Raw genomic sequence first — 14,454 nt, 5'->3', positions numbered from 1 at the left:
CAAAAATATCCTCTGAATTAATCCTATAGAAACCTTTTAGCAATTTGAATGTCTCAATCATATCTCCCCTTTTCACCTATCAACTAATTTCTGCAACCCAAAAATCTTCAACTTGTTCTCATAAGGTTCATTCCATAGACCGGCTATCATCTTGGTTACTTGCCTCTGGATCCTCTCCACCTCCTCCCCATCAGGAAGAAGAAACCTAGGTGACCAAATCTGGGCACAGTAGTCGAGATGAGGTCTTATCAAGGCTCGGTACAGAGGTAGATTAACTTGCTTGTCTCTGCTCGTCAAAGTATTTTTCAACAACCAAGTAAGTTGATGAGCTGATTTAGCCACTTTTGCAATGTGCCCCCTGAACTTCATCTCCCTATCCACCAACACTCCCAAGTTCCTGGCCTCATCAATCTCCTGGAGTACAGTTCCACCAATGTGGTATACTGCTGCTAATCTTTTCACCCCAATATAATTCTTGACTGCATTCATTCTCAACTTCCTTGAATGCCCTCTTGTCCTCTCTATACCCTCATTAAAATGAAAAATTCCACCTAGTAGTATCCTGTATGATCCATTCACAAGTTTGAAGGTCAATTATATCATTCCTCTTTCTCCTGGGTTGCTAGTGTCTGTGGTCTACAATTCTCGATCTGTCTTCATAATCTTCAATTCCAATATCATCTTTAACACCCTTATTTGTGCCACTATACCAGCACCATCATGGAAACCAGGAGACCAAAGCCACACACACAAACACACACAATAGTCCAAGTGAGTTTGCATTAAAAGCTTGATTCAAAGTTTGTTTCAGCATTGAATTTCTTTTCAGCTTTATTTGCAATCTTTTCTATGTAACCTTTGAACTTCAACATGCTATATAATAAAATTCTAAGATCTCTGGCCTGATCAGTTTCTTCTAACATAATCCTACCAATATAATATGATGCTGGAACTTTCATTATACCAAAGTGCATAAATTGTTATAATAAACAAATTTACTAACATTGAAATAACAGCTACTTCATGTCCACAATTCCATCCTATTCAAATTGTTCTTCAAGCATTGCATGCCAGTCACATTCCAGATTACTCTGCTCAATTGCAAAGAGCTCTATATCAGCAGTCAAATATTTCCCGATGTCATTAAAAGAATGAATGAACCATGGACTGATTCCTGTCGTACACTGTAGGTTACCATAAATCCTGCAGACTCACATCTTCCCCATAAACCACTTTTTGATATCTGTCAGTCAGCCATCCTCTTATTCATGATAATACTTGTTAATGCTAATGCAATCTCATATTATCCAATATGCAACAGTCTTCCATGCCGTATTCTGTCAAAAGTCCTGCAAAGTTCTAGTATCATAGTATACCCATTCCCCTTGTCTAACTCAACAGCAGTATTATTATAACATGCAAGCAACTTGCTCAAACATGACCTTTCTTTAGTAAATCCATTCAAAGTATAGTTTCTCTGTCAACTTATTTCAGTGTATGAGCTCTTACCAACTTTTCCAAAACTGTCACGATCACTCCAGAGATACTGATGGGTCAATAGTTAGATACATAAGTCTTTGCACCATCCTTGGGCAAAGAATCCACAGGAATCCATTCTTTCCCTGTTCTGATACTCACACAGTCGGGTCAAAGGAACAGCCAGTTTATGCTAATACTCTTTTAGCATATGTGCTGATATCTCATCAGACCTTACTGTCATATTCTTATTCAGTTTGTGCAACAACTCTAGCACTTCCTCCTCATACACTTGAGTTTCTTCATCCAATGAACAGGTAACAGTGAGCTCAATGTTGTATACACCAGGTTGATAGCTTTTAGCACCATGGGTACTCATCATTAGTTGAACAATTTTTTTTTCATCTGCCACCTGAATACCATCTGCATTCAGTAGTTATTTTTTCTTTTAATTGCAGCATAACAGAATTCTTTTTGAGCTGTCTTTAGTTTGTAGAGCCAGTTTCTTTTCATACTTAGACTTAGCTTTCCATACACCTGTGCTTTATAAGTTTTCATAATTCATCTCTCTTTATGTACAATACTCCTTCCACATAGCTTCACAAGATTGCACATCCATTTCACTCCTATCCTATCCTAATTATTCTTCAAACTCTAGGGGATAGATTCCAATACTGCATCCTCATCATCAAATTCCTGATATTACCCTCTAGGGGTATACAGGATATGATAGCACTACATGAAAAATTACATCATTACTAACTTCCTATTTACAATTTTCCTCCAAATCAGTCTGTTACCTGCCAAGAATCCAACATTATCAGATCCTTTCTCTAATTATTTTTTAAATGCTTTCCATGCACTGCTAACATCTTTCCCATATACCATGGAAGAACCTAGCATATTCCTCAGTTCATCATAATTTCCTGCTTTGTGGTTCAGCACATAACCTTTCCTGAATGTAACAATCATAAATTTAGCCACTTTCCAAGTCACTACAGAAGTATGACCCCTGTCATCACCAACCAGAAGCAGAACAGTCATATCTTTAAACCCTTCTGACATTATAATCAAAGCTAACACTCTTCAACCTGGAGCTCCTTCTGTCACATGATGCTAGTGGAATTTATCATAACAGCTTAATAAACTTTGTTTTATTTTTCTTATGAGATTTCACTACTGTTAAATCAATATTGGAATAATTATTTGTAAATACATTTCACTGTCACTGGCAACAGATCCACTAAGTCTGTAACAACATCCCACTATGTATTTGATCTTGTTAGACCTCCATCTCACACTAGATGGCTTCAAACCCACAGTAACATGGAAAATTGTCGCCCATATTGCAGTCATACCTTTCTATCTAACTGCACTCAGATCAACCAATATCATTTGCAGAATGTCCCTTTCCTCTCCTCTCCTTACTAAAATTATAGTATCCTTTACACTCAATGCTAGTTAGTGTATCTGCCTCTGATAGCCAGCTCTCGCTAATGTCTACAATCTAAGGCCCCAAAATGTTTGCCAGCCAAACAAACTCTACCCCAATGTTTCTGATACTCCTGGCATTTGTATACAGACATTAGTTACCCATATGCTTTTTTGTATACTCATTTCTATAGTTCTGTATGCCTAGTTGGACAACTTGCAGATCTCTGTTTTTACCTAATATCTTCTTATGCAGGCATTCTTGCATGTGCTTAATTAGTTCGAACTGGATGAACACACAATCGTTCTTTACTCATATTCATTTCCATAAAAATGCACATCTCTATCATTAACATAGTTGTATAACATGGTTGCTCTTATGCATATATTCTCTCTATGCTCCTATGCATACATCCTCCCGTTGTAATTTAGTTTTCTTGACTCTTTGTGTGAGGTATCATACCAATTATTAATTTCTCCAGACTCCTGATATCAAAGCATTGAAGTGCAAGCTATCCCTCTTATACAAATCCATTCTTCTCAAACTCACTCCATGCATCCAAAAACTAGCATCTATTCATTCTACTTTTGTACAAAAATGTTTTACATTTAGAAATACACGAAGCAACAATATTAATTAATATAAGTATGTACTTACCGCAATGCAGTTTCTGCTAAAACAGCAATATTCTCTGCATAAGCCATTCGTACAATAACAGCTTCATCCTGGGTAACATGGGACTTAAAAAGAAACAAAAGCTGTTAATTACTTAAATCAAATGCAACTTTTATACATAATAAATTTTAACAGAAACAACAGAAAATTCTTTATATCACAAAGTAATTAGTGAATAGTGGTGAATCATTAATGATGAAGAATACTAGATATATGCATTAGCAAATGTACATAAATACTAACAGAAATAACAAAAAGCAAGCACCACTATAAATCTTCAATTTCTGGATATTGTACACACACAGTAGCACATGCAGTAAATGAATGTTAACACATTTCAATACATGATAAGTCAGAGGAGACATTTATGTGTGTCAATAACCTTCTACAGAAATCAGTATTTGAGAGTGGAGATACAATATGTTTCATTCTAAATAGAAAGCTTATCTGATCATACATGCTGTAATCTTAAGCAATTACAGCTAAGCTCATAGTAAAAGAAACAGTGTCAAATATATATAAATTTAATTAAGAAAACTTCTTTAAGGAGTAAGGTGAAACCTTAAAAAAACACCCAAATTTAAACATGAATGAGTGCTTATTCGACTCCAACTTTTGGAAGATGATGTTAAGAAGATGCAAAAACTGATTAACATGAAATAAAGAGTAGTAGTGATGGTGACAGCTTAAATTCCAGGTGCAAATATATATCATATTTACTTGAATATAACTTGCACTCCCCCCCCCCCCCCACACACACACACAAAAATTAAAGTTAAAAAATCAGGGTGTGAGATACATGCAGAGATTTTTGGAAACTAAAGTTTTCAGGGAAAAAATTAAAATGGGTATGACTTACCAAGAATCTCCTATTTGCTGTCGCTACTTCTGGCCTCAAGAGCGATTTCCTTGTGTGCATTGCCAAAGTCATCTACCCAAATAGCATCATCTTCTCTCTCATCCATGGCACTAGAGATGCCAGTTTTTTATAAAAACTCTTGGCAATTATTTCTGGCAAAATCATTTCCCAAGATCTCAAAATCCAGTTGCACAACAATTCTAATGATGGTCTCTTAATCTTCCCTGCTGGAGTCAGGCCATAGCTGCCATCCACTGCGTGTACAATTTTCATATATATAATTCTTAGTTTTGACATGTTCACGTCAGGATGGTATTTTGTCCATTTATAGTTCTGATGGGACTTCTCATCATCACTTGTCTACAGCTTCAGCGTTAATAGGGCAGGCTCAACTGACACAAAGTTTAAACCCTTTGGGCGAATTTTATTGCTGCTTGTTTGGGCATGTTGGGTAGACTGCAGACTCTCACACACATTACACATCATGTTAGTATCAATTCGGCGGTAGAATTTTTTCTGAAGTTAGCCTTTGTGATCTGCCTTAATGACATCGAAAATTTCAAATGCAATTGAACAAAAACTTATTTCATGTAATTGAAAATTTAGACAAATGTTTAAATTTGTCTAAATTTAAACATTTTTTTTGGACTACAGGTCTTTAGTTATATACTACGTTTGGAGTTACAACATATGGTTTTGCTTGAGTCTATGCTACGTAGTTTCTGTGAGAGGGGACATCCAATTCATTAGTTAGTGCTGTTTTTATCCCAGTTGTCTCTAATAGCACTATTTGTTGACAAACATATTACACAGACTGCAAATGTCTCTGTACTTTATTCATAATGTAATGCAATAAAAACTACTTGTTTTTCTTACATCTGCAGTATAGTGGCTGTTGGGAGGGTGCGTTGTTTACCACAGTGAGCAAGTTATTGTCACCCTGACATAAACTTATTTAAACTTTTTTTGTGTGTAAGAGGTATATGCAAAACTTTTTAATTTCTTTTTTGTAAATTAAAATCAAGGGTGAGAGTAGTTATACGTCAGGGTGAGTTATATTCAATTAAATAGGGTAAAATTTGCTGTTAAAACACTGGTGTTATTGTGTTTAATTGTTCTTTTATTTAATACTATTAAAACTAGTGTAAATAGTCTCTCTCTCCAAAATTGTAGATATGTCAACAACATAGGCAGTATTAAATGCTATTGCAACTTCATATTTTGCCATTTCCATAAGTATTCATACAAATAATATGAATAGCTACAGGTAATTATTTTATATACAAGCAAATGTATTTTTCAATGTTGTTAAACAACAAAATATTTCTAACTATGTATATATATATACATATATATATATATATACGGGGTGGTTCAAAATTCTACATACAAAGTTTGAGGGAAGGTAGAGAACATCAAAATCAACCATATTCACATAGCAAAGCATGACCAGAAATGCCACCAGAAGGTACTAACAGGGACACAAAGATACAGAAATAACACAAGGCAGTAAGTAGTGTAAAAAACTTTATTAGGCGTAACTGAAAGTTCAATAGTAGTTGGATACATAATATGGTAAAATGTGCACGTCTGCCATTTCAGCATTCATAAAATGATGCATGTTCTTTGTACGACATCAAAAGCTTGAATGAGGAAGCCCCAATTGCTCACTGGAGAGTGGGCGAACAGCACCACCTATCACTTTCGGGTGGATTTTCTGGTCATGCTTTCCTATGTAAATATGGTTGATTTTGATGTTCTCTACCTCCCCTCGAAGTTTGTACGTGGAATTTTGAACCACCTTGTGCATGTATGTATATGTATGTACACACACACACACACACTAAATACTTACAAATATTTTTAAATACTTAAATATATAAAAATAAAATACTTCGAATGGGAGAGAAAAGGTTAGCAAAACAGGTGTTTGATGCCAAAATGAGAGGAAGACCAAGATCTAGGTGGACTGATTCAGTCAGAAGTGCCTTAGAAGACTGAAATGATAGATGCAACAATATTGGAGTGCTGACTAATAATAATCTAATTTTGAGGAAAAGCATTATAAGGAGAATTAGTAATAATGTAAACTTAATCATATAGTACTATCAGAGTAGCTTGCACACACACTCCACTTGAATACTTATCAGAAAAGTGATTATGATACTACCCTCATCCCCTTAATGATTCTCTACTTTCATATGATTAGAGACCTTCTATACCCCTAAAATTCTGTAAACTATACCAGAGGTATAGTTTAGAGAATTTTAGGTAGCACAGAGGTAGCACTGCTAACAGCAAAGCCTCCAGACAGGTAAAAGGGAAGAAATCAAATGAAGACAGTCACCCTGGTCCACTTTGTTGGGGGAGAGAAGGACTGATAATCCCCCCTCTTATAAAAAATGTACTGGTCATGAAACAAGGATCAGGTAATATCCTCACTGGATAAATTTAAATGGATAATGAGCCAAGTCTTGGAATAATGGATTCCAAATAGGATCATGAAATGTGAGAAGTTTTGTATGGAGCTAGAGCACTTCAAGAACTTGTTCATGAAATGAATAGATATGAAATGGATACGGTATAAGAGACAAATCAATGGAGGATAATTTGGAGTAAGACAACCTTTTATTATTTTATGGTGGAAACAACTCAGATAAACATGAACTTGGAACAGGTTCATGTTTATTGAATTTGATGATTTTAATGAAAGAATAAGCAAGATAAGAATGCAAGCCAACTCTTATGTTTAAGATAGCTTTTATTAACATACATAAGGGGAAATAAAAGATGAATTCCATGAAAATTATCCTTGTAAAAATACAACAAAGTAATATAATTATCCTATTAGGAGAGTTAAAGCAAACATTGGAATATATACAGTATATATAATTATTAGAAGCAAGCCCTTCATGAATAAACAAATATTAATGGAAAAAGAGATTGACTAATTTGGCCACACTCAGAAATTTAACAATAAGCAGTACTATGTTTATGAGAAGGAATACACAGAAAATACACAGGAAATCTCCTGATGACCAGATATTTGACCAAATCAATAAAAGACCCAAGTTGCATTTCTGTGAGAAAGGGGTCAAAACCTCTGCCGAAGTGTATCAACCATGCTGGAAGCTGTGGTACAGCCCCTGAACAAAAGGCGAGGGACCGCAACCAATTTGTGTGGTTGGAGTCCCTCGCCTGAATGATCTGAATCCGTTGAACTTCAAATTGTGCTGGAGCTTGAGAGAGTAGCCAGAAACAGCACCCTAGCATCGCCAGTATGATGGTGGATTTGTAGTGAGCAATGCAGCGTTTTCATTGGATGTCGTGTGTGCCACCATTGATATGTAGCCTCACAGAGTCTGGGTGTATGTGAAGGCAAAAGTGAGGTAAGTTTGGTTTATAGTTTATTTGGCACAAAAGCAACAAAGGTCATCTTCTTCTTCAACCTTTTGGTTCTGTCCACTGTTGGACGAAAGTCTCCCCCATGATTTTCCAGATCACTCAGTTTTCTGCCTCTTCCATCCATCTCACTCCTGCAATTTGTTCTTCATCCCTCCACCTTCTTCTCGATCTTCCTCTTTATATGGCACACAGTATGACAAAGGTCACACTGTGTGCCATATAAAGGTTACAGCTATACATAAACAGTTAAAGAAAATTGAAAACAGTATGCATGTACAAAAATTAAGTTACCCAATGTAGCATCTACAGGGTGTCCCAAAATTCACGCAAGATTTAAATTTAGCACCATTTGTACAGTAAAGTGTTGCCAACGAGAAAAAAAAAAAGACAGCGTGACAGCTGACAGTTCAGGGTTATTAAAAATGAAGCGTTACACAAAAGAACAATGCATTTTCATTGTTGAGCAATATTTTAAAAATAATGTGTGATTTTCGAACAAAATCATCTTCAGCAATGAGGCTCATTTTCATCTTGATGGCTTCGTTAATCAACAAAATTGTCACATTTGGGGTCCAGAAAATCCACAAGTGATTGTTGAGAAACAAATGCATCCACAACGTGTCTGTTTGGTGCAGATTTTGGGCTGGAGGCATCATCGGTCCATTCTTCTTCGAAAATGCGACTGGTAAGGCAATAACAGTTAATGGTGCTCGGTATTGCGACATGATAATCCAGTTTTTTGTGCCTAAATTTGCAAGATATGGATGTGGACGACATGTGGTTTCAACAAGACGGCACCACATGCCATACAGCCCGAGAAACAATTCAATTACTGCATGAGTCATTTCCTGGTCGTGTAATTTCCTGTTTTGGTGATCAGAATTGGCTGCCCAGATCATGTGACTTAAAGCCGTTGGACTTTTTTCTTTGGGGTTTTTTGAAGTCTAAGGTTTATGCCAACAAGCCCACGACCACCCACACCTTGAAGGAGGAAATTGAGTGCTGTATCAACGAAATTCAGCCACATTTATGCAAAACGGTCATGGAAAATTTCGACAAAAGAGTGCGTACGTGCCAGCAAAGCCGTGGAGGCCATTTACCCGATATGCTATTCCATGCATAACCCTATACTGTATACTTTATGAATACAATTTTTAATTAAAAACCTGTGTTTTCTATCAAAATTACTTCTTGCGTGAATTTTGGGACACCCTATACATATAAACAGAATTAATGCAGAGGACACAGCAACATACAAGGTCCAAAGTTACAACAGTACATAAATAGTCAACAATACCGGTTAATAAGCAAAATGCATGAACAAAACCAAGCCAAGGAATGCAGTATCTACATACAGAACAAATTGCAGCAAATGTTATTACAGCAGTACATAAATAGGCAAAAAGTAATTATTATACAATATGCATGCATAAAAATAATTTATATGTAGATGCCACATTGCTAAACGTGGTAGCAACATACCTCGTTTAGCAATGTGGTATCTACATATAAACAAAATTACTACAAGGTTACACAAATACACTAGTGGCCAAAATTGTGGAAACCTTTGGGAAAAAGTGTATTTCTGAGGTTTGATGCCTCATAACACCACTTTTTTTGGATTAATAGCATAAAATTATATATCAATGGAAAGATAATTTAATCAAGAATGTAATGCAATAACTTTTATGAAGGATTTTTTATTAAAACAGCAGTTATAAAGAAGAAAGTGAAACACTTTCTTTTTTCCGGCCTTACAATGTCTTCCCATGGAGTGAACCAAGTTTTTTAGTTCTGCAGCTATTATAATGAGAAACCAAGATTGATTTATTGCTTCTATTAATTGGATTTTATTGGTAGGTTGCTTCTGACAAACAAGTTTCTTTAGTTGGCCCCATAGATTTTCAATTGGGTTAAGGTCTGGGCTATTCCCAGGCCATTCCAGCAATGGAATATGATTATCTTGAAACCACTTTTTGCACACAGTAGCAACATGACATGGAGCTGAATCCTGTTGAAATATAAATGCTTCATTATTTTGGAAAAGATCATGTGCAGAAGGTTTCAGTTTGGGCTCAATTATTTTATTTATGTATTTTGAGGCATTTATATTCCCATTAATCATGCGAATTCTGCCCACGCCTTTTGATGTCATACAATCCCAGATTGTATGACATCAAAAGGTGTGGGCAGAATTGAAACACCCACTTAAACACCCAGTGTTATTAAGTGGGTGTTTCACAGTAGGTATAATGCAATCAGGAGGAAAATCTTCTCTGATTCTTCTCCTTATGTATTTTATGCCATTGCTACGAAACAGGGAGATTTTGGTCTTATCACTCCAAATAACACTGTCCCATTGTTCCACTGTCCAGTTAACATGGGTTTTAGCCCAGTTTAATCTTTTCAACCTTTGTTTGAGAGAAAAAAATGCCCTTTTTCGTGGAATTCTAGCATTTAGATCAAATTCCTGCAGTCTGTGCTGAACAGTCCTTGCACTCAACTTCACGTTGTATTGCGTCATTTCATCTTGTATAGACCCAGATGATTTTCTTCTGTCATGTAGGCACAGCCTCTCAATTCTTCTATCATCACTTGCTGTTATGCACCTTTTCCTTCCATCAACAGTCTAGTTTTGTAGTGACTGAGTCTCCTTATACCTCTTCAAAAATTTGAAATGCCACCTTCAATTAAGTTTCCACAAATTTTTCTTCTAATTTCTTCATAACTGTAGCCTTGTTCACTTAATAGTACTATTTTACATCACTTTCTGGGTGACCAGTCAACTCTTTGAGCCATTTCTTTAATTTTGTTACATTTTACAAGCTCACTAAATGAAAGAAAACCAAAACAAAAAAAAAAAAACCAACCAACTTGATAGCAATCAAATAACACACTGATAAATGTCCACCTCTCAGCTCCAATACATGACATCAATAGCTGAATCCTACTGTGACCTTATTGGCTCATTGCCAAAACAAGATAACTGATTGGCTCTCTAAACACTCATGCTCATTGGCTACATTCAAATGAAGGAAAGCTACTTCATATCAACCTAAGCAAGTTGTACTTCTTTTCTTTGGTTATGTGGCTATAAATTTTCATAGAATACAGATAACTGAACAAACTTTGTTGCATTACATTCTTGATTAAATTATCTTTCCATTGATATATATAATTTTATGTAATATACAATATTACAAAAAAGTGGTGTTATGAGCCATCAAATCAAAAATACACTTTTTCCAAAAGGTTTCCACAATTTTGGCCACTAGCGTATACAAGGTGTCCTACAGCAATACATAATTAGTCAAAAATAAACTAGTAAATAATATAATAAATTTAGTTTAATCCTTTATCCAAGTGTGAGCAAACAAAGTTTGCACCTGAAAGTATCTTCAGGACTGGGGTAAGGTGGTACAACACCAGGACAACTCGTTGAAAAGGTGGAGCAAGATACCAACACTCCTGTCTCAGTATCTCCTATAATGCAAAACACATCTCCTTGCAGATATGTCTAATGTTATGCATTAAGGGAAGGGCCACTACCCAGACTAGTTTTGACCTTTATTGAGGTCTCTTCAGTGGGAGCCAGGCCCAAGTTGAGATACTAGGCAGAAGCATTAGCAGGTCATCTCTACCTATGGTGTGCCACCCTTTTTTAATAAATTACTCTGGATTTAGAGAAAGATGATGAAAGTTTATTTTTCACTTGGTTAGAGTATAATAAATTTAGTTTAATCCTTTATCCAAGTGTGAGCAAACAAAGTTTGCACCTGAAAGTATCTTCAGGACTGGGGTAAGGTAGTACAACCAGTAAATAATATGTAAATAGTAAATAATATGTATGCACAAAAGTTAAGTTAAGCAATGAAGTATCTACATATAAACAAAATTACTGCAGAACGAGTCACAGCAACACACAAGGTCAAAGGTTATAGCAGTATATAAATAGTCAAAAGTGCAAGTTAATAAACAAAAAGCATATACAAAACCAAGACAAGGGATGCAGTATATACATAAAGATAACATTATAACAAATGTTATTACAGCAGTACATAAATAGTCAAAAAGGAATTATAATACAATATGCATGCATAAAAATTAAGTTTAGCACAAAACAACAAAGTTTCAATACGTCAAGTGCCTATTCCTTATATCTCCGGTATTTCAGAAACTATCGCAAGAATTTTAAAGAAATATGATTTAACAACTACGTATTCACTTATTAACAAATTGTCTTCTCATTTTCCTTCTCCTAAAGACAAACGCTCAACTTTATCTCTTCCTGGAGTTTATCAAATTCCTTGCAACTGTGATCTCTCCTATTTTGGACAGACTGGACATTCTCTTGAAAAAAGAATCCAAGAACATCAATCCTCCATTCTTCACAACAAACCTGAAAAGTCTAGTTTGTTGTGATTCATGCAACACAGGATTGATACTGACCACAGCATCTTTTGGTCCAGGACTCGCCTCTTACATAGATCCCGTTATAGGTTCGAACGTTTGTTCAAGGAAGGCGTTGAGGCCTTGCTCCATCGTCCCAACCTGAATTGTAATGACTGTATATCTATATCAAAAATTTGGGAAAGTCTAATCAAGATTACTCATTAATTTTTTTTTTCTCTCCAAATCATGTCTCTACTTCAAAATATTCCATTTTATACTTAATACTTAGTGATATAACATCGCGTGGCGTGTTCTGTTTTTAACGATCTATTGTTAGTATTATAGCTTGTATTTTTTTAAAACTGTTCTTGTAATACCACTGAGGATGGTCTGCTATTTCCAGACCGAAATATTTGGTTAATTAAATATCTTTCTTGTGTTTACGTGCATATATCATTCAGTCTTATGTCACAAGTATCCTTAAAACAGCAAATTTTTTTTGTTTTGGACAGCAAGATTTGTTATCATGCTCTTTACTATCACATTGGGCACAGGTAGTAGAACCACAACAGACAGTTTGGGCATGCCCATATTTCTGACATTTAAGCATCTTAGGAGATTAGGGACGTACATTCTAACATGACAGCTGAGATATCCTGCTTTTATAATGTTCGAGGCTTAGGTGTATCAAAAGTAAGGACTATGTTCCTGGTTGAAACCAGGCAATCATCCCTATGTATCGGGATGAGCCTCACACCTGTCAATCCCTGATCTTTAAGTTCTTAACATATCTCCTCATCAGGAACATCAAGGAGATCCCATTCTGATATCACTCCTCTATAGGAATTGAGTGTTTTATGAGGTGTTACTGTGGTTGGTATTCGGCCCGTTGTCATTGCTCTCAGTAGTTTCTCAGAATGTTGCTGACACAATGTTTCCACAAGGATATCACCAGAATGTAATTTCTTAACAGTTTTGGGAGGTCCCACCAGTTCTTCTAAACCCTTTTGAATAAAGAAGGGTGATATTTTCCCTACTGGCTTTTCCCTGTTGCATGAATAATCAAAAACACTGGTATACATTTATGCTAGTATCATATATCTTTTATTTCTTACTTCTGTTACCATATGATGCATCTAAAGTATCAGTACTTGGGACTTTGTTAGAGGCGATGAAACATTTGAGGATGAAGAATTCATCCTCAAATGAAGAATTCCACCCACCATGGACACACACATGGACACCCACTGACCAGCAAGCAATGACTGCGCTCAGGAGTGAAATGCCAGGGGCTACTCCGGATGCTATACAGGCACTACAGCTAGCCTAGGAGCCTGACCCCGGACCATGGGGTGAAAAACTTACTACAATACCACTGACCCTTGCAGGCAAGCCCACTAGCTGACTGATCCTGGCTGGGCCATCCAGGACCACCCATCTTGCCAAAGCAGAGGCCAAAGTAGTGCAAGACTACCAGGATCCCCTTTCCAGATGTCCACAGGTCGCACCACACAGCAAACATGGAGGCAGGGCATTGGATCCTAATGATGGTGGTCTGGAAAAAAGGATAGTAAAAAAGACTCAGGAGAAGTAGAGCAAAGAATATGGGAAGAAAAGAGGAAGAATGAAAAGGACCAGTACCATCACTGGGAGGTACCCCTTCACCAGGAACAGGTGTCCCACATGGAGGAGCAAAAGTGAAACATTTCAAACATTGAGTGCTGCTATATACATGTTATATATATGGTTTGTATGCACTGAAAGCTGAAATGATTTATTGATAGATTAAAGGTTTATATACTGATCAAATTTTAACAGTATTTATGGCTAGACTAGGTATACAAAAAAAAAAAAAAAAAAAAGAAACAAACAAAAATAAATGTGACAATTACAGAAGAATATCACTTCTGTCCACTGGCTACAAAATTTTATATACTAAAAAGAATCCTACCATATCTGAAGAAAATATAGATGAATTTCAAGAAGGTTTCCAAAGATTTAAGTCCACAGATGACCAGATTTACACCAAGACAAATTTTAGAAAAAAAAATGAAAAAGACACTTTTCTAACATCTGTAAATAAAATATGGACAGCCTGTCCATATTTTATTTACAGATGTTAGAAAACTATGATAGCATTCATAGAAAAGTATTATATGAACCTAGAATATTTCATAAAATAATAAATCAAAATTATTTATTTTGATTTATCATT

The 14,454-nt window shown here is 35.8% G+C and overlaps 1 protein-coding gene across 1 annotated transcript in view; it reads right to left on the bottom strand.

Annotated features, from left to right (window-relative positions):
- The window catches only part of Vps15 (vacuolar protein sorting 15), a 529,585-nt gene that overhangs the window by 301,857 nt on the left and 213,274 nt on the right, over positions 1 to 14,454 (bottom strand). Inside the window, exon 14 of the mRNA XM_090391958.1 lies at positions 3,566 to 3,648. Within this exon, the coding sequence (XP_090248084.1) occupies positions 3,566 to 3,648 (83 nt within the window). The remainder of the gene's footprint in view (positions 1 to 3,565; positions 3,649 to 14,454) is intronic.

Source organism: Typopeltis vanoorti, chromosome 4 (genome assembly GCF_054136105.1).
Source record: "Typopeltis vanoorti isolate ZY-2024b chromosome 4, IOZ_Tvanoo_1.0, whole genome shotgun sequence".
NCBI classification, from domain to species: Eukaryota; Metazoa; Arthropoda; class Arachnida; order Uropygi; family Thelyphonidae; genus Typopeltis; species Typopeltis vanoorti.
The sequence above is the reverse complement of the archived record's forward strand: the minus strand, read 5'-3'. Positions and strand labels throughout refer to the sequence as shown.